The sequence below is a fragment of the Apodemus sylvaticus genome, chromosome 4, assembly GCF_947179515.1.
Source record: "Apodemus sylvaticus chromosome 4, mApoSyl1.1, whole genome shotgun sequence".
NCBI classification, from domain to species: domain Eukaryota; kingdom Metazoa; phylum Chordata; class Mammalia; order Rodentia; family Muridae; genus Apodemus; species Apodemus sylvaticus.
This window is the reverse complement of record NC_067475.1, coordinates 102,842,531-102,863,691: the sequence shown is the minus strand read 5'-3', so window position 1 is coordinate 102,863,691 and position 21,161 is coordinate 102,842,531. Positions and strand designations below refer to the sequence as shown.

The following is a 21,161-nucleotide window of genomic DNA, read 5'->3' as shown; positions in this document are numbered from 1 at the left end:
TGGACCAGAATGAAATTTTACACAAGCCTTCCCCCAGTCAATCTGCCCTCGAGGCAAAGACTGAGAACTTGCTATCATTCCATTTAAAAGCATCTTTTTCTTCTGTTCGAGGGCAATGATTGCCCCTGCAGTAGACCACATGGCCACCCACTTCCCGCCTCTTCTTCAGCCTTGGCTGTCTGCCATCCCCGCAGGTTCCAGAGCCCCAACCCTGTCACAGACCAGCGCGTAAATACGCCCTCTCCTCCGACCCCGCCACCTGCGCCAGCTTCCGCCTAGCTCGCTTTAGGGACAAGTGATGCAAAGGAGCTCCGCTTCCGCGTCGGCGAAGGCGTGGGCAGTGATGTCACTGCGCCTTGACGTCAGGCCAACGTGCAGCGCGGTCGCCCGGGAGACCGGGGAAGCCGTTTTACACCCAGCGGAGTCCCGGACTAGGTGAGGGCCATGGCTTTTCTCAGTCCTCAGAGGACCCGGCTGGCGGGGACGCAGTTCCGGCGCAGAGGCCACCGGCGCCGGCCAGCGGGGCGGCGGGCCGGGAGGAGGAAGACGGGAAGGCGGGGCGGCCTCTCGGCGCCCCGGGCGAGGCCTGGGCCAGCGCGGTCCTGTCGGGCGCTTAGTTTCCTGCAATCTCGGGGCGTGACCTCCGGCTCTCTTGCCCCCGAGCTGCCCTCTTGTGAATCACGCCCCGGGAATGGTACTTGAGGAAGGGCCTGGAAGCAGAACCCGAGTTAATGACCGGGCGTGACACCGCTGTAAGAGTCGGAAGTGAACCACCAAGGACGTTTCTGCATTTAAGAACACACACATCTATCTCGTGACCATTGTCACAGAGAAGGTTCGCAAACACGCACGTAGCAGCGGCCACGTACAACTGTACTCTTGCCAAGGACAGTTTCCACATATATGATGGGAAAGACCAAGAGGAACTTGTTTGATAAAATAATGAATGGGTAAATTAAAAATTACAAGTTTTCTCCTGCCAAAGAGCAAACAGCCTCACACTTCTTGAAAAGCAGAATTATCTGCGAATTCTACTTTTCGACCCAATGGACTTTTTGAAATGGCTTAGAAGCTGTTTCCTTAAAATATAGGCATAACAAAAATAAACGTTAAAGAAAGTAGTGCCTTTTTAGTTATCTTGGGAATTTTAGGCGCCCACCTCTTAGTTGTAACCATCAACGTGCATTGTTTAGCAGAAAAGCAACTACAGATTGCACTCACAGTTTACATAGGTTTACAATAAAATGTTAAAAGACCTCTTTATATTAGGACAAGTTATAAATGTTCTTGGGACAAATGCAATGAATGTGTCTAGACTGTATGAAAAGAATGAGATTCCTAATCTTGTTACCATGTCTTCTGCGATGCGCATTGAAATCAGTTTCTCCTCCACCCCTATGTTTGGGAGGGCCTTCTAATTTACCAGGATGCTATTTTTAATTTTTTGTTCATAGCCAAAAGCCTACCACTTCTGGTGATCTAGTCATACTCTGGGGTAGTCACAGTGAAGGCATTAAATAATAAATAACCTACTGGTACCTTGAATTTATACATTATGTCCATGTTTGCTAATTCTTTTGTGGATTGTACTTTAAGAGGAGATTATAGTTGGTTATTTAAGGCAAACATAATCCTGTGGAGCCAAAGATACTATGATTTCCATTTACCAGTGATGGCTTAACTGAAGATAATGAGCCTCCTGGTTTCTTGCCGTGTGACTATGACAGTATCAGATTATGTACTTGGTCACTTGGACCCATGTTGACATGATTGACTTTACTCCCGTGGTTGACCTCAGTTAACATTACCAAACACACTGTGGGACGACAGCTTATTAGTTTTGTTTGTTTTAAATTGTAGCTTATTGAAATGAGGGATATTTTGGGCTAACACAAGCTTGAGGAATCTCCTCCACCCTGCATAGTTTACAGAAATAACACCACCATTATTATTATTTTTTGCCTTTTTTTTATTGAATATTGTCTTCCTTTACATTGCCAATGGTAAAACCTTTCCTGATATCCCCCCTCCCCTAAACCACCATTATTTTTTTCCTTCAGTCTCTTTTCCCTGACTTAACTCAATCTTAGGAAGCCTTTGCTGACTTCCCATCCCCCACCTGAAAGATAGATAGGTCATTATCCTTTCTTGACTTTTACCTTGCCTGTGTTCAGCAGCCGTGGGCCTTAGACCACCTTTTCTGCTGTGGAATCTGTGTTTCTGTCACTTGAATCTGCTGCACCACTCCACCACTCCTGCCTTGATATCTTCTACTTGTGTGTGTGTGTGTGTGTGTGTGTGTGTGTGTGTGTGTGTGTGCCCATGCCTGCGAGTGCGTGCTACATTTGGTTAGTACGAATGTATGTGTGATGTGTGTGTTCATGTTCATAGGCACGCCTGTGTTTGCATGTTCATGTATGTATGGAGGGCAGAGTTTGATGCCAAGTGTTTTTGACACTCTCTGCCTTACAGGGTCTCTCACCTGAGTCCGTGAGCCCAGTCACCCATCTTGCTTCTGGGATCCCTGTCTCTGCCTGCCAAGTCTGGTATTTCTACATGTATGGGTGCTGGGATTACACTGTATGGCATGGGCTTTAATCAGTAAGCCATCTTTCTTAGTCCCCTTTACTCTTTCCATGGACAGATAGACTCATCATCGATAAGACTGGATTGGGTATTCTTTGTCCAATTTGGGAAAAAAATTGAAGGAAGAAAATAATGTCTCTGTTGTCTGTGGTTTCATCAGAGCAATAAAAAAAGTTTTATATTGAATTGTTGGTATTAGAAAGTGAAATCTGTTAAAAGTAAAATCTCGATAAATGTATGTATTTTGCCCTTTCTGTTACCGTTGGTATGCTGTCGCTGATGCTTTGGTGGCTTTTTAGCTGAGTGCCTGAATATCATAATTTAGTGACTCTAAGTATTTTTTGTACTCTACAATTTAAACAAGCCTTGATAGCACAAGCATTTTTTCTTATCCTGCTGAGCTATAATCCGATATTATTTGGTATTGATTTCTATAGTTTTTCAGAAAATTGTTACTTACTGAAATAAGTCTACTTAAAATCTTAGTTACTCTGCTGCAAAACAAATAATTAGTAAAGCACTATTATTATTACTATTAGTTTATAAATTTCTGAAAGAAAAAGGTGTATAAGTCAGTAATATATATATAAACTCTTCTGTGTGAGTGGCTTAAAAACTAGCTGAGGAAACTTAAATTTTACCTTCTACCATGGAACTGGTGAAACAAACACCTGTTGACGTGCTTATTGCCAGTTCACCCCCAGATACTAAGAAAGTTTAAATCCTTTGAATTTCCTTGTTATGAATTCTGACTATTGCCATCAATGTTTTTAGACCGTTTGTCTCTCCGGGCAGTGCTCTCTCCGGGCGTTTTGGGAATTATGGATCGCCACATTCCCATGCATGCCTTACCTGAAGAAATCCAGAAGGTACGATGTTGCATTGTAAGAGTGTAACATTAGGAGTTTGTCAGCGGTTAGATCATTCTAAAATACAGGAGAGTGAACGTTAGAGAACGTTAGAACGTAGAGAGCTACAACAGATCCAGGGATGAATCTGTGGTGGGAGGAGGAGGAACCACCCTGTAACTGTGACTGCACAGACTGTGCAATAAAGCAGATGCAGAATCCCGCCTCAGTATTGAATTGGCTTTAGAGTCCTAATGGAAGCAGATCCCAGAATTGTTCATAACCTTTGTGATTTTTTTTTACATAATGCAATTTTACATATGTTAATTTTCATCAGTCACTATGTCCAAGGTGCTGCTTTATTGTGTTTTGTTTTAGATAGAATTTAATTGTGTGGCGTTGGCTGGCTTAGAACTCACTGCATAGGCCTACAGGCCTGGAATTCACAGTGATTGGCCTCCCTTTGCCTCCTGAGAGCTGGGATTAAAGGTGAGCACCACCATACCCGGTTTAGATATGGTTTTAACCAGTTGCCAATCTGTGTTGTCCTTTGTTCTATCCAGATGGAAACTGTGGGTAGGTAAGGGCATGCTTTTCCAGGTTCCTTAGTGTTTTGAGTGTTGGTAGCAGGCAGGTGGGAACAAAAGCAGGTAGCACTCTGCAGTATTCAGCTCTCAGGAAGGCCTCAAGTAGCAGGAGCCTTAGCTTCAGAAGTGTTAGACCTCCTGGCAGGCGTAGAAGTATTTCAACTCTTGTGTGGACCTAGGGAGTTGGCATTGCTAAGCCCTTGGTGGTAACCAGTTTAAAAACCCCTAGACCTGGGGTCTGTTTGAAGACCCCTGGCTCTAAAGACATGCTACTTTCTGAAACTCTTTGTGATCAAGGCCTGCAGTTCCTCTTGTTGGTCCCTCACAGGCTTTCACTGTTCAGCTCTCTGTCCTTTCTGTGCTTCCATGGTTCCTCTGGTTTTCTTTATATATGTATATATATATATTCTTAATATATATATATTGGATTTTCGAGACAGGGTTTCTCTGTATAGCCCTGGTTATCCTGGAACTCACTCTGTAGACCAGGCTGGCCTCGAACTCAGAAATCCGCCTGCCTCTGCCTCCCAAGTGCTGGGTCCTCTGGTTTTCACCATGACCACTCTCTTGGATTATTCAGTTGCCTCTTGTTGCTGTGACCACAGTTTAAGTTGCCACTGCCATTTTGGGAGGCCACATGACCAGATACACGCACAGTTTAGTGCCTGCACGGCTTTCTAGCTGCCACTCTGCACCTTGACTGCCCAGCTCTGCTCTTGCTTCTGTGGCTCGGTGTGCTCTCTGCTCAGCCATGTCTGTGGCTCACTGTGCTGGCTGCTCAGCCATGACTGCTGCAGCGCCTGAGCCACCGGCTCTGTTGTCTTGTTACCAGCTTAGCCTGTGTTTTCAAATGTGGGCAAGAAGTCACACAGGGAAGAAGCCTTCTCCTGAGCAGTGTTGCAAAACCAGGGAGGAAGCACAGAAGGGTGTTTCCTATCTATCTCTCCTAGTGAGCATACAGACAGTTTATATAGCCAGAGAAAAGGTGTTTACAGGAACCACAGCCAGCCTCCCCTGCACGGAAAGAAAACAATGCCCTCTTTGTACCTGTCCTTAACTGTCATTTTGCTAGCTAGGACACCATGGAGAATGCTCTGCTACTCTGGTCTAGGCAGAAATAGTTGCAGGGTCATCTGGAGTTTACTTAGGCTTGTAATAGCAGAAAGTCTGGTACAAAGGGTTTCAAACAGTGCTGGCTGGGGCTGCATCTGCAGGGGTCAGAGCAGGCAGTTGTGATCACTGTGTCATTTGCTCAGAGCCTCTCAGAAGTGTTCAAAATGGCAGAGGCTGTCCTAGAATAATGTAGCAGGCTAACTGTCCAAAAGTCCTTTTAATTCAAGGCAGCCAAGGCAGCAAGGGAATACCCAACAGCTGCATCTAGAGAATCAAATGACCATACCCCCAACAGCTTTGCTTATTTAATAAGAAAACATGAATTTAAAAGTAAGAACGTACCATTAACACTGGTAGTGATTCCACTAGTACTTCAGTAATACTTAGTGCCCATATAATGTCCCAAGGAGAAGTAAATCTCATTCCTCTTTTTTTCTTTAATTCCTTTAATTTACATTTAAAATACTCCGTGTGTATTGTGTGTGTGTATGTGTTTGTGTATATTATGTGTGTATGTGTGTGTGTGCGTGTGTGTGTTTGGACCACAGCATTTGGGGGTCAGAGGATGACTGGTGGAAATTGGTTTTCTTCTTCTACCATGTGGGTCTCAGAGCTCAAACTCAGGTTGTTAGGCTTGGCAATATTTGCTGAATTATCTTACCAGCTTTGATTTTATATTTATAATTTGTTTACTCTAGTTAACAAGAGTTTATAGCTTTTATGCTACCCTCAGCGGTATTAATTTACATCTGTTTTTAGGTAGAGGCATTTCTTCTATATTTACTTTTTTCCAATCCATACATTATAAATATAATAACTAAAAAATATCTCTTCAAAAATTGACATAATTGTGAGTTACAACCTTATGCTTTAGCTGTCCCTGTTGATACAGCTTCTGTAGCAAATCTATCATCAACTCGCCCCGCCCTTTATCCTGCGTAGAGTTGAATATAGGACCTCAATGTGTCTGTAACTAAGCTGCATCCCCAGCCTTACAGCCAGTTCTTCATTAATAATAATTCATCACCCTTCACTGGAAACCATGGTCAGTTCTCAGCGGTGCTTTTGCCAGTGTGTGTGTGTGTGTGTGTGTGTGTGTGTGCTGTTGTAGATGGCCTGTTAACATTAGTCATACCATTGGCGTGACTTGGTGCTGTTCTTGCTGCCCACCTTCCAGATTTATGGAAACTTTATAGGAAGTGTAGTTACCGGAAGAGATCCTTTAAATCACCCCCATGCCATTCTCTTTACCTCTGAAGTTCACGGTAAAATGCTAAGCACATAGGAAGCAGCTCCGCTATGCTGCTGCTTCAGAAATGGCACTTCCATGGTTTGAAAAACACCAGCATCCTCTCACCTGAACTGTGTTTCTTTCAAATATTGCTTGGCTGTAATAGAAGTTAAAAGAAACAGTAAAACAAACACTAAAAGCAAAAAGCCCATATTTCAGATCCTAATCACTTGTCAGGAAAAAAAAAGTAACATTAAAAGTCTATAAGACAGTGTTATGATTTAAGTTGCATAAGGCAGTGTCCAGGAGGCCAGAGAAATTGTTCAGCTGGCGTAGGCACCAGCTGCTAAGCCTGATGTTCTCAGTTGGATCCTTGGGACCCAGGATAGAAAGAGAGAGCTAGCTCCTGCAAGCTGTCCTTCTGAGCCTGAATCCCTGAACACTGGGTTTCATCAAAGATGGAGTTTTGTGCAGAAGGTATGACTGTAGAGTTGGTTCCTGAAAGCCAAGTATTTCAATAGACTTAGAGTTGCAGAGTGTTGTTGTCATGTTGGAGGAGTTAGAAGTAAGAATGGCTGGTGCTGTTCTGTCACTGCGGAGAGGGGGGACAGCAGGGGAGGGTCAGCATCTAAACCTAGGGACAAGGATACTAGTTATAGCCCTGTCCTGCACAATGTGTAGAAGGTAAAGTTTAACTGTGCCTTTTCTCAGACCTAAGTTAGATACACTTATTAAAAAAAATGCTTTTATACCCATTAATGTCTGGCGGTTTGACTATAAAGCAGCCAAAATGTATATATGTGGACATCCCCAAACTTAGGAAGTCTTTAAAAGTAAGCATTTATCTTTCAAAACTTTACCTATGTATCATCTGCACTGTCCACATTAACTTATTTAATTACCTAATGGCCAGCTTGCATCATTCTATATAGAATCATGTTAAATATTTAAATATACATATTGAGTATTCCTGATCTGAAATGCAAAATGCTTCAAAAGCTGGAGGGATTCAGAGCTTATATTATGCTATAAATGTAACTTTTACATTATGAATCTGTTTCACACATACATACATTAAGATGAATAGGATCATATTTAGGCTAGGTGTTTAACACAGGTAAAACGTAAATGAAGATAGTATTAGACTTGGGTCTTAGCTCAGAGATCTCGTTTTATATATGCATATATTCCAAAGTCTGAGAAAATCTGAAATCTGAAGCCCTTGTGTTTGTAAGCACAAAGGGGTTTGTAAGAACCCCTTGTGTTATGTAAGGGTTATTATCATGAAATTATAATAGTGACAATTCAAATTAGAATCTATTTTTTATGATGGAGAAAAGGACATTTTTCATAATGGCTTAGAAAATGTGCTCCACTCTTTGGGGAGGAAGAAAGACTGGAGGCGGGTGAATCAGTGTTGGTGTACAGTGACTGCAATGTCTTTCAAAGCCTTTTTTTTCATTCTTTCTTGTCTCTTAGCTTTTTGTATTACTTTATAGGCTGGTTCTTCTTCCTAAAGATGCCCCTGCTGTTTCTTTATTTTCTTTTCCTGTGTATAGGCAAGGAGGGTTTCTACAGAAATCAGAGAGGAGAGGTGAGAGAGCCCTTTGTTCTTTCTCTCTGTACTTCTGCTGTGTGATATGATAATGGATGTCCAATGCATTAAAATGTGAACATGGTAGTGCTTCCCTGTACCATTCTTAGCAAAAGGAGCAGGAGTGGAGAAATGACAGTTGGAGGAAACTAAAAAGGAGGTGAGAGAGGAGGCCATCAAAGGAAAGGATGGAGAAGAATGATGGGTAATAAGCTGAAGTGAGAGTCTATTGCCTGCTCAGAGGCAAAGATTAAGTCGCCTTTCTTTGATCTCATCTCCTCAGGGAATCTTAGGGAAGAAGAAATAAGATAATCTTTGACTTTCATTTCCTGGTTTTTTGCTTTTTATCATGGTTTCTGGCTGAGCACACAGCACTTTTCAGACTTCCATCTCGAGAAGTGACAAAGAATGTACACGAGGCCCACAAGGTGTATATGTCTCTGTCGTCTTTTGCTGGACCTTACATTTTACTTGTGTGTATACTTAACACTATCTCTGAGTCTGTTCTTTCTCTGGGCTGAGTAGATAGATTTCTACCTGTCTCTGGCCTGGGATGACCAGCAGTGTTGCTGGAAACTTCATCCAGCTTTCTGCAAGTAGAACGCCGCGCAGTTGTGCATTCTTTCACGCTTACAGTTTAAATTGAAAACAGCACTTAGAGATCAGCAGTCCTAGCTGTGATCTCCTCCTCTCAGAACTGTCGGCTCATGTTAGAGACTATGTCCTCTTGTTAGAAAAAATAAAACAAATTTCTTTTGCTCTTTTTGCTAGGGCATATGAGTAGGTCAAAAAGAATAGCAACAGAGTAGTGGAAAGTCAGTTCCCACAGGCAAAGTTAATCCCTTGTTTTTAAAATGGTGACAAAATGAAGACATTATATGATTTTCGCGTCAGGAGATCTTGATTACCACCCAACAGAGTAAAGGGAGCAGGGTTGTTTATTCTGCGAAACAGAAGTGCCTGTGCAGGGGCTGGAGAGACACTGTTCCTCCCAGGGTGACAAGCCTTCCCCAGTACTAACAGCTCATTTCGTCCTGTTTCAGTAAAGTAATTTTAGTACTTTGGAACTTTGAAATTTATTCAGGATAACAGTTTTATATTTCCAAGCACAGGTTGTCACTGCCAGAGAAAATAAACTTAATTTTTCAGGTCATTTTGGGCCACTGTGGATAGGTTCAGATTTTGTATTGAGTTAGAGCAGAGAAAGAAAGAAAGTGGTGTCAGAAATGTTAGATTGAGCATTCTGGAAAGTGGTTGTGTGTGTGTGTGTGTGTGTGTGTGTGTGTGTTTGGATGTGCTGTGTGGCAAAGCACTTGCAGTTTTGACACCTTATGATGCAAGCTGTGTAATTTATGGGAACATTATTTACTTTAATGCTGTGATCCAAAGTATTTCATTAGTAAAAATATTTTGAAAACATACCATCTTGAAAAATCTTCATTTTTTGATTTGTGGTTAAAAAGTTCTTTTGCTGACTGGCTGTAGAAGGTTATGGAGGTCCCTGGGTTCCTAGGAGAAGAAGAGCCTTGCCCTCATGTGGAGGTGGCTGTAATGTGGCATGCACGATTTTATAGCACAGATCCAACATTTACTTACTTATTTATTGCTCAATAAAATATCTTTTATTGATCTGGTATTTTAATTTAAATCAGACTTATTTATTTTTATGATTTGAAAATTAAACTTACATGCAATTTTAAGAAGTAATATGGAGTGGTTTTATGGGGTAACATTTGGCAGACTAAAGGATGATATTATAACCAGAAGATTGACAGTTGATGGGGTCAGTTCAGAGCAGTGATTCCTCACATTGTCTTTTAAAAACTGTACTCACCTTAACTTTCCTGGTTTTCTTTCCTCCCACCATGCTATAACTCTTGGTAACTACTGATCTGATCTTCAACAAGTTTGTTATTTTAAGAATGTTATATAAATGGGCATCACATAATATACAACATTTTGGGTGTTATTTTTTATTAGGCAGTATTTCAGAATTTATTGTTGTTTGTATCAAGAGGATACAAACAAGAATATCAAGAATAGGTTGTTTGTATCAAGAGTTTCCTTTTTTAAATTAATTAATTTTGTTTGCTTTTTTTTTTGTCAAGACAGTTTCTCTATGTAGTCCTAGCTGTCCTGCACCTCATGCAGATCCCCCTGCCTCTGCCTCCTGAGTGCTGGGATTAAAGTCATGTTTGACTACCCAGTGAGTTCCTCACTTTTATTACTGGATCTATGCTTTGACTGTGTCAGTTCATTTAATCAGTCACTGTTTGGATTGTATATGGACTGTTCCCAGTTCTTGGCTAGCGTATACAAGGTATTTACATGAATATGTGTTTTTATTTTTGTAATGTAAATACACAATGATATATGGTAGGTTTATTTTTTAAGAGATGATAAGTTGTTTCTCATACCATTTTATTCTCTCACATCAGTATACCTGTGATTCACCTTTCCACATCTTTACCAGCACTTGAGGATGCCAGTAGCAATAGTGATTCCACTGGAATTGTCATTTGTATTTTCTTAAAATCTAATTCTAAAAATATAGAACCTCTTTTCATATGCTGGTTTGGTATTTGGTTAGTGTTAACTGTCAGTTTAATACAATGTAGAGTGACATGGGAGATGGACTTCTGAGCATGCCTGAAGGGCATTATCTTGATTAAGTTGATGTGGGAAGACCTTGTGGGTAGCACTGTTCTCTCCCTGGGATCCTGGACTGTATGGAGAAGGACAGCTGACCAATAGCAGCATGCATTCAACACTCTCTGCTTCCTGATAATGGTTAAAATGTTCCTCACAGAATGCATTGTACTGTTGAACTTCAAGCCAGAATAAACTCTTTCTCCTCTAAGTTGCTTTTTGCAGACTATTTTACCATGGCAACAGAAAAAGAAATGACTAGCATCTGTGTGTCTTTTTAGATCTAATGTTGTATTCTTCACTTATCTTCTAATTATTGTTTAAAAATTGTTGAGTTTTCAGAATTCTTTATATACTTTAGCTACTGGCCATGTATTTGGTCCGAAAATACTTTCTCCTGATGTGTAGTTTGTATTTTTAAATATTTTCACAGGTGTGGCTCTTTTAAAAAGCAAAGATGTTTAATTCTGTTGAAGTCCAGGTTGTGAATATTTCCACTTCCAGATCATGCTTTTTGTATCAAGTTGTGGTGGTGAGCTGTTATTGTCAACTCAAAACACTCTAGTGTTACCTGAGAACATGGAACCTTGATTGAGGAATTACCAGATAAGACTGACCTGTAAGAGATTTGCTTTATTGATGATTGATGTCACAGAGTCCAGCCCACTCTGGGCAGCAACACAGCTAGGCAGGTGGGTCTGGACTGTATAAAAAAGGAAGATGAAGCTGGAGGGTGGTGATGATGGAGTACACCTTTAGTCCTAACTGGACGCAGAGGCAGGGAGGCAGGGAGGCAGGGAGGCAGGGAGGCAGAGAGAGGCAGGGAGAGGCAGGGAGAGGCAGGGAGAGGCAGGGAGAGGGAGAGGGAGGAAGGGAGGGAGGAGAGGGGAGGGGAGGGAAGGGTAAGGGAGGGGAGAGGAGAGGAGATGAGAGTTGAGTTAAGGAGGCAGAGTTGAGGAGGCAGAGGGGGCAGAGGGGGCAGAGGGAGCAGAGAGCCAGAGGCAGGTGGATTTCTCTGAGTTCAAGGTTGGCCTAGTCTATAGAGCTAGTTCTTATAGCAGCCAAGGCTACACAAAGAAACCCCGTCTCTAAAACAAACAAACAATTGTATATATTAGATATTAGCCCTCTGTTGGATTTGGGGTTGGTGAAGATCCTTTCCCAATCTGTTGGTTGATGGATGCTTTGTCCTTTTGACAGTGTCCTTTGCCTTACAGAAACTTAGTAATTTTATGAGGTCCCATTTGTCAATTCTTGATCTTAGCGCGTAAGCTATTGGTGTTCTATTCAGGAACTTTTCCCCTGTGCCCATGTCCTCAAGGGTCTTCCCCAGTTTCTTTTCTATTAGTTTCAGTGTGTCAGGTTTTATGTGGAGGTCCTTGATCCATTTGGAGTTGAGCTTTGTACATGGAGATAAGAATGGATCGATTCGCATTCTTCTGCATGCTGACCTCCAATTGAACCAGCACCATTTGTTGAAAAAGACTATCTTTTTTCCATTGGATGCTTTCAGCTCCTTTGTCGAAGATAAGTGACCATAGGTGTGTTGGTTCATTTATGGGTCTTCAAACCTATTCCATTGATCTGCTTGCCTGACATTGTACCAATACCATGCAGTTTTTATCACTATTACTCTGAAGTAAAGTTTGATGTCTGGGATACTGAATCCCCCTGAAGTTCTTTTACTGTTGAGAATAGTTTTAGCTATCCTGGGTTTTTTTGTTATTCCAGATGAATTTGAGAATTGCTCTTTCTAGCTCTATGAAGAACTGGGTTGGGATTTTTATGGGGATAGCATTGAATCTGTAGATTGCCTTTGGCAAGATGGCCATTTTAACTATATTAATCCTGCCAATCCACGAGCATGGAAGATTTTTCCATTTTCTGAGATCTTCTTCGATTTCCTTCTTTAGAGATCTGAAGTTCTTGTCATATAGGTCTGATGGTACAACCACTTTGGAAATCAGTCTGGCGGTTCCTCAGAAAACTGGGCATGACACTTCCTGAGGACCCTGCTATACCACTCCTGGGCATATACCCAGAGGATTCTTCAGCATGCAATAAGGACACATGCTCCACTATGTTTATAGCAGCCCTATTTGTAGTAGCCAGAAGCTGGAAAGAACCCAGGTATCCCTCAACAGAAGAGTGGATGCAAAAAATGTGGTATATATACACAATGGAGTACTATTCAGCCATTAGAAACAATGAATTCATGAAATTCTTAGGCAAATGGATGGAGCTGGAGAGCATCATACCAAGTGAGGTAACACAGTCTCAAAAGATCAATCATAGTATGCATTCACTGATAAGTGGATATTAGCCTAGAAACTTTGAATACCCAAGACATAATCCACATATTAAATGATGTCCAAAAAGAATGGAGGAGTGGCCCCTGGTTCTGGAAAGACTCAGTGCAAGAGTATAGGGGAATACCAGATCAGGGAAGTGGGAAGGGGTAGATGGAGGAACAGGGGGAGGGAAGAGGGCTTATGGGACTTTCAGGGAGTGGGGACCCAGAAAAGGGGAAATCATTTGAAATGTAAATAAAAAAATATATCAATAAAGGAAAAAACTAAACAAACAAACAAACAAACAAAACCAACCAAATAAACAAAAGCAAGATGAGTATGAGATGAGCCAAGGGAGGGGCCAGTAAGCAGGATTTCTTCATCGTTTTTTGCCCTGACTGGGAAGTATAAACCTATAATAAACCCTTTGCCTAGTAAGTTGCTTTTGTTTGGGGTGTTTTATCACAGTGACAGAAAGCAAACTAGAATAAGATATAGGAACTCTTGTACTAGGTTACATACTGAAGATTTTCTAATGTTGGTTTTTTTTTTTTTTGTCCACTTAAAATTTTTATTTTATATTTAAGTCCATGACCCATTTTGAATATACTTGTATAACAGGAGGTTTAGATGAAGGGGTTTTGTGTGTGTGTGTGTGTGTGTGTGTGTGTGTGTGTGTGTGTTAACACAAGACTAGCCAGTTTACCAGTACTGTTTCTTGAAAAGGCTTTCTTACCTTCATTGAATTGTCTTCATGCCAACAAGTTGGCCTGTTTATATGGCCTTTCTACATTATAATCCTATTCCATTTACCTCTGTGCTTCCTTTGCACAGAAAGCATTGAGTTGATTAGTTAGTAACATAGTCATCTCTTCAGTTCTTCTTTTTCTTAAGGATTATATTAGCTATTCTAGTTTCTTTGGCTGTCCATATAAATTTGAGAATAATGCTCTCTATATTTGTAAATTATCTTAGTTGAATATTGGTAGGAACTGAATTATAACTATATATCAAATCAAAGGACTGGTATTTTTTATGATTTTTTTTTAATTTAAGAGAAAGTTTTTTTTTCATACAATATATTATGATCACAGTTTCCTCTTGCTCATCTCCTCTATGATTCTCCCAACCCTTGCCAAGTCCACACCTTTTTTTCTCTTAAGAAAACAGGCAAATAAAAAAGCAATTAAAAATACAACAAAATGAATATGCTAATAAAAAGCATGTAAAATGTATACATGTGCATGCATGCATGCATGCGTGTTTGTGCACACAGACATACACACGTACACACACATACTCCATAAGGACACAAAATTAGGAAACATAATATACAAACAAAAGATTCATAAGGTTTAAAAAATGCCCAAACAAAGCAATATGAGACCAAAAAATATCTCCCAAAATATCTGAGTTCATTTTGTGTTGGTCATCTACTGCTGGGCATAAGACTTGCCCTGAAGTATGGTTTGTATACCCAGTGAGACTCACTTTCAGAAATGAATTTTTCTTTTGCAAGCAGTTGTCAATTGGAGATATGGTCTTGGTCAGGGAAGGGAGCTTGTGTGTACTTCACACTGTCAGTGTTGGAGCCCTATCTGTCTGGAACCTGTGTAGGCTCTGCACATGCTGCTGTAGTCTCTGTAAGTTCATGTGTGCTTCATAGGTTTTGTTGTGTCTGGGAAACACTGTTTCCTTGGTATCCCCTCTGGATGTTGTAATCCTTCTTCCTCTTTTGCAGAGCTTTCTGATCGTGAAAGGAGGGATTTGATGAGGACAGCCCATTTAGGACTGATTGCAAGGTTTCTCACTCTGCGCACTCTCTGGGTGTGAATGTCTGTATTGTTCCCATCTACTCTAGGAGGAAGCTACTCTGATGATGGTGGCAGAGTGAGACTCTGATCTGTGGGTATACAGAATGTTGTTAGGAATACTTTCATTGCTGTTTTCCTTTAGCTGAACAGTAGTATTTGGTTTTCTCTTAGGTCCATGGCCTATCAAGGCCCATGTAGGTGTGGGTTCCATTTTAGGTCGTGGGTCTTATATCCAGTCAGATAGTGGCCCGTCAGATAGTGGCTGGTTATTTCTAAAGTGTTTATGCCACCATCATTGCACCAGCATAGCATGCAGGCAGGTCATCACTGTAGATGAAAGATTTGTAGCTGGACTGGTGTTCATCTTTCTCCTCTGGTATCATGCACACTGTTTTCTAGTATCATGAACACCAAAGTCACTAGTGTTTGCAGCTCTAGTTAGGAACCAGCAGAAAGATGGATCCTGTTTCGTTTCTCTTCTCTTCTCTTCTCTTCTCTTCTCTTCTCTTCTCTTCTCTTCTCTTCTCTTCTCTTCTCTTCTCTTCTCTTCTCTTCTTGTCTTTTCTTTCTTTCTTTAAAGATTTATCAATGTGAGTACACTGTAGTTGTCTTCAGACACACCACAAGAGGACATCAGATTCCATTACAGATGACTGTGAGCTACCATGTGATTGCTGGGAATTGAACTCAGGACCTCTGGAAGAACAGTCAATGCTCTTAACTACTGATCCATCTCTCCAGTCCCAGATCCTGTTTCTTAACACAGTCTGTAAAGTGGATGCCTTTTTATTGGGGAATTAAAGCTATTGATGTTGAGAGTTATCAGTGAGCAGTGTTTATTGATTTCTGATACTTTGTTGTATAGTATAGTATATGGAATCTAATATAGACACCCTCACCCAGATAATGTGCAGAGAATGAGAAACCTTGCAATCAATCCTAAATGGGGTGTCCTCATCAAGTGCTTAACTTCTTGAGATTAAAATTTTTTGTCTGCTGGCATCTCTAGAGTTGGATTGCTAGATAGATACTGCTGAAATTTGATTTTATTGTGGAAATGTTTTTTTTTATTAATCTCTTTCTTTTTATCTATCTAGTTAGCTATCTATGATAGTTTTGCTGGGTATAGTAGTCTAGGCTGGTATCTGTGGTCTCTTAGATTTTGTCAAATATCCATACAGGCTTTTTTGGCCCTTAAAGTCTCCTTTGAGAAGTAGAGTGTTACCTTAACAGTTTTGTGTGTTACTTTTAGCTTTTAATAGTCTTTCTCTGTTCTGTATGTTTAGTGTCTTGTTTATTATGTGTCATGAGTAATTTCTTTGCTGGTCCTGTTTGTTTTGTTTTCTGTATAATTGTACCTTAATAGGCATCTTCTTTACATTAGGGACATTTTCTACTTTGATTTTGTTGAAAATATTTTCTGTGCCTTTGCCTTGGGTTTTTCCTCCTTCCTGTATTCCTTTATTTGTATATTTGTCCTTTTAAATGTCCTAGATTTCCTGGATGTTTTGTGCCTGGATTTATTTGTTTGTTTGTTTGTTTTAGGTTTAACATTATCTTTGGCTTAGTATTCATTTCTGGTACCTCGTCTTTAATGCCTGAGATTCTTTCTTTCATTTTTTGTACTCTGTGAGTGAGGCTTACTTCTGAGGTTTCTGTTTGGCTTCCTAAATTGTTCATTTCTAGTTTTATCTCAGTTTGAGTTTTCTTTAGTGATTCTGTTTCTTTGTTAAATTCTGCTTTCATGTTTTAAATAGTTTTTATTATTCCATTCTGTGTTTTCATAGACTTCATTAAGGGATTAACTTATTGCCTCTTTAAGGTCCTTGAACACACTCATAATTGCTGTTTTGAAGTCCTTGTTTTGGTGTTCAACTGTATTGCATCTTTCAGGGCCTACTGGAGTAGGGTTACTGGGATCTAGTACATTGGCTGTTATTGTGTTTTTGCTCTTGGTGTCTAAGCATCTAAGGTTGGGATGATTGAGATAATTTGAGGTGTTGATATCTGGTCTTGCCTTTGTTTGGTAGGTGTTCTGTTCCTTGATCTCTTTGCCCTCCCTGGATCTTAGGAAAGTGTGATAGATGTCAATTGCCTGGTAGGGAGTGCTTCTGCAGGTCCATGGGAGGCAGAGAGGAAGAAAGATGAGCTGGGAGAAAAGGCCAAGAGGAACCTCAAGAAAGAGCTAAGGGGATCCCGTTCACACCTAGAGGCAGGGTCCCCTGGGAGCTGGAGGTGTAGTGTGACAAGGAGATACTACAAATAGGTTGTAGTAAGGTAAAGAATTGTCTGGAGAGCTAGGGATGAAAGGGCTAGGGGACTTTGGGCCTGAACCCAGAGTTGGGGTCTCCAGAGGTGGGAGGAGGGGCATCTGTAAGCAGGTTATCATCATCAGGTTGAGGATGAAAATGGATAGAAAGATGGTAAAGGATGAGAAGAAGGATAGTGTAATTCACTTACCCCAGTTCCTGCCAGATGTGACCATGGGGATCCTGTGGAGAGTGTTTCTAGGTATCAGTAGCTGATGAAAAGTGGTGTGGGTGGGGGGTGGGGAGGAAAGCTGAGTCCTCTGTGGAGTCCCCAGGGAATGGAGGTAGGAGAGGCTCCAGCAAACAATCTGTAAAGGGCTGGGATGGGCTTGGAGAGATAATAGTGAGGGCAGGCAGGAGAATGGAGATTCTCTCCACAAGTCTGGGTGCAGTGTGTCAGCTGGAGATCTTAGGTAGACAGTGTTTCTAGGTATATTTTATTTTAACTACTTTTGAGTCATTTACATAAACCTATGAGCACAGTATGTCTTTATAATTCCCATATAGCTCAGGATAGGTATGAATGTAGCCCAACACAAAACTGTAAACTTACTTAAAATGTTATGGAAAAAAATTCCAGTTTTTTTTCTTTGTAAGTCAGTTGTGCATTTCTCAAACATGAACTTTGTAGAAGACCACTTTGTATCACAGTGTCTAAAGATTGGAGATCCATGATAGCATTCAGTTTATTCAATCAGCATGTTGTGGTTTTCATCATGTAAATCGTGTCCACATTTTGAACAACATTTGATATGTGTGGCTTCACCTTATTCTGCTAGTCCTTCCAGCACTGTATTGAATAAAGGCAATGAGAATGGACAGCTTTGTCTTCCAGTCTAAGGGACAAACTCTCAGGCATCCATCACCATCACATCACCATCATCACATCATCAAGTGAAATGCAGTTGTGAGGTCCTTTTATACATATGTTATGAAATTTATTATAAAGTTGAATTAATAAAGAGGAGTGATCCCGATTGGTTTAGGAAATGGTTTGTCTGGCTAATGGTTGCAAAGACCCACTGTCTTATTTCAAAAATTTTCTGCCAATTTGGCTGAAATTTGCTATACACCCATGTTATTTTGATAAAGGCATTCACATTTCAATTTTATTTAGTTTATTTATTGTGTTCCACGGCAGTTGTGCATGTGCCGTGGTATGTGTGGAAGTAGGAGTACAGCTGTCAGTAGTTGGTTCTTTCCTTCTACCCTGTGGTCCTGGGAATCAAACTCAGAACTTCAGACTCTGCACAAAGTATCTGAGAATGTTAACATTTTGTACTGCTTATACCTTTGTCTAAAGTTTGTTTCCTCTCTCTACACAAGCAAAAATAGAAAGGACAGTGAGTGTGTGGTAGGTTTAACAGGAGAAGGAAAGGAGGCCAAGCTCTTGGAGCAGGGAATGCTCCAAGGGCAGCAGGAGGCTGCGCGGTGTTTCTGTAGTTAAGTATGGTCAGGACTGCTGACAAAGGTTTAAGCTTAATTTACTTCTTAAAAGTTATCATGATTTTTTATTAAATAACTATAATTTTAGGAGCAAAAACACTACATTTAAGGAGGTAGTTTATTGTATATATTTTGAGTGGTTCTGTATCCGTTAGGTATACTCCACTTGTTAATGCCTCTTCCAGCAGACGAGGCAGAACCTTCCTGGTAATGATGGCCCCCTTGTCAGGAATGACAGTGTGCTATTATTTTACTTTGAAAATAAAATGATAGAACACTGAGTTAGAAGAAGGAAACGCAAATCATAATTCACGACAAACAGATAATTGACTTCATTTGGATCAGTATGGATAATTACAATATCTCATAACTTCTCCAAATATCTCATAACTTCTCCAGTTTCAGAAAAGTGTTCCAAGCAATTAAGTCCACATAGACACTAAGAATTGAAAAAGTTATATAATTTCTGTCACAGTTTTGCATATAGAAAACTATAATTGAACAAAACTGAGAATCTATGTGCCATATATGTATTTAGTAGATAATTCAGGGATCTTAGTTACACTTGGCCCAGTTTGGAGACCATTCTTTTACGCCTATTATTATTTTATTATTTTATTTCCAGATCACAATAACATATTTTCCCTTAATGAACATTTAGAGAACCTCAAAAATGCACTGCTTTACTTATTTTAGCTTTTCATTTCTTGAAATTTTTTTAATGATGAATGGGAAATACTGGTTTCAAGGAATAAGTAGTGTAAAGGAAAAAGTATAAAACATCTGGGCAAAGATCTTGAGGTGCATGTAGGACATTCAGCTGTCAAGAGGGACTGAAGTGAGGAACTGGAAGGCCATCAGGTGTGGGACATGAGCTTTTCCCACTATTGTTTCTTTCCATTAGAACCATAATTTCTTAAACTCAGCGTCTCTGTGTGTGTTTCATGCCAGTAATGTGGCTAATTCTGTACCACACACACTTTATAGTTACTAAGAACACCTAACTGCCTAACTCTTCAGTACTTTCAGAACTAGTTGGCATATTCCTGTCTAGACGTTGGTTTTTCTGTGTTCAATATCTAACTTGAGGCTATCAGTCAACAATGGGTAGGGTGGATGGGTAGACAAAGTCACATTACTAAATAGCAGTATGTACACACTTAAATGGGCATTAATTAACATGGCATTATAACAAAAAATTGCTAAAATATGGAAGAGTGGTACAGGCTCAGGTTCTACTACAAAGTATTGCTAATTCTGTGACTAATAGCATGCTTGAGTCTTTTCTTGTTCTCTTCTTTATTAACGGCCACACTGAACCATTCAGTTCTAGACATCATGCTGGGAAACAACTAGGACAAGTCAGAGCAAGCCAGGATGGGATGGAGACTAGGAAGCTTGTTATGTGTGAAGGAACTGGAGGGGGTTATCTGAGGAAGAGGATATAGGGCGTGTCCCTGATGACTGTTACAAGACACATGCAGTCTTCAGATCTTAGAATGAGCTCTGTGAGAGACCAGGTTGTTTTGTGTGGTGGGGAGTGATGGGGTGAACATGAGAGGGTTTCCTTGGAGACAGAACTGGTAGATTATGGAATAGGCCGCACTGGAGAGGAGTTTCTCATTCTTTGGGATGTCAGGATAGAGGCTGAACAATATGTCTCAGTCAGAGTAGACCCAAAGAACACATCTAAAGCTTAAATCAAGTCATTTATGATTTCTTTGAAACATATTTTTTGTAAATCTATACATTTAGTATCCGTGGCAGGGGATTGATATAATCATTCACCATTGTATTCTGGCATTTGATTTGAAATTGCTAACATTTAAGTGAGACACTTTTATTTTAAAACATTTTTACTTGCTTGTTCCAAGTGACACTTATGCAATGGAGTTGATAAGTAGATGTACTGAACATAGTTACAGAGACACTTGCTACCTCCTTGTACTACAACAGGTACAGGGACACTGTCTCCCTCCTGTGCTGTATCAGGTACAGGAGCACTTTCTACCACATCAAGGAAGGCTGCATTAAGAAGAAACACTTTGACCCCATGTGGTGTGCAGCTTTCAATCCTAGTATTGGAGACAATAGATAGAAGGACAGTGGGTTGTAGGCCATGGTAGACCGGTCACCAAATTCCAAGCCATGATGAGACATGTTTTTAAAGAAGTCTTATTGAATAATCTAAGAATTAATTTTACTTTGGTGCCCTGGAGCTCTCTTACCTTTATGAAAAGCCAATCAAACATAGGCTACCAGGGATTATTTATTCTTAATACAAAAAAAAGGGTCTTTTTCCTGTCTTGCTTTTCACTGCCTTCATTTTGACCAGAGCCACACACACTTTGTCTGGAGGACATGAGAACCCATATGCCCAGGGTAGGTAAGTACAGTATGGCACATAAATACATAAGTATCGCTTTTTAAAAGGACTTGGGTTTAGTTTTAACATTCTCGCCTTTTAGCTAGCCATGGAGCTGCAGGAGTCTCAGTTTTAACCTATAATATATAGAAAGCAAAGAAGAGAGTAAGTTCAAACTGCTTTTCCTATTATTGTAGGTTTGGACAGAATATTAAATTCTATAAAAATCTTTAAATGTTGAAGCTGAGTAAGAGCATACAGTTCATTTGGTTCAGTGCCATAATTTTATAAGTGAGTGAAATGCGATCTGAAGTCAGAGGCGTCAGTG

General features: G+C 40.4%; 1 protein-coding gene across 1 annotated transcript in view; it reads left to right on the top strand.

Moving 5' to 3' along the window:
- Positions 1–366: 366 nt before the first annotated feature.
- Lekr1 (leucine, glutamate and lysine rich 1) overlaps positions 367–21,161 on the top strand; it is a 185,636-nt gene continuing 164,841 nt past the window's right edge. The window contains exons 1-2 of the mRNA XM_052180402.1: positions 367–435; positions 3,361–3,455. Coding sequence (XP_052036362.1) covers positions 3,408–3,455 — 48 coding nt within the window. The 5' untranslated portion in view covers positions 367–435; positions 3,361–3,407. The remainder of the gene's footprint in view (positions 436–3,360; positions 3,456–21,161) is intronic.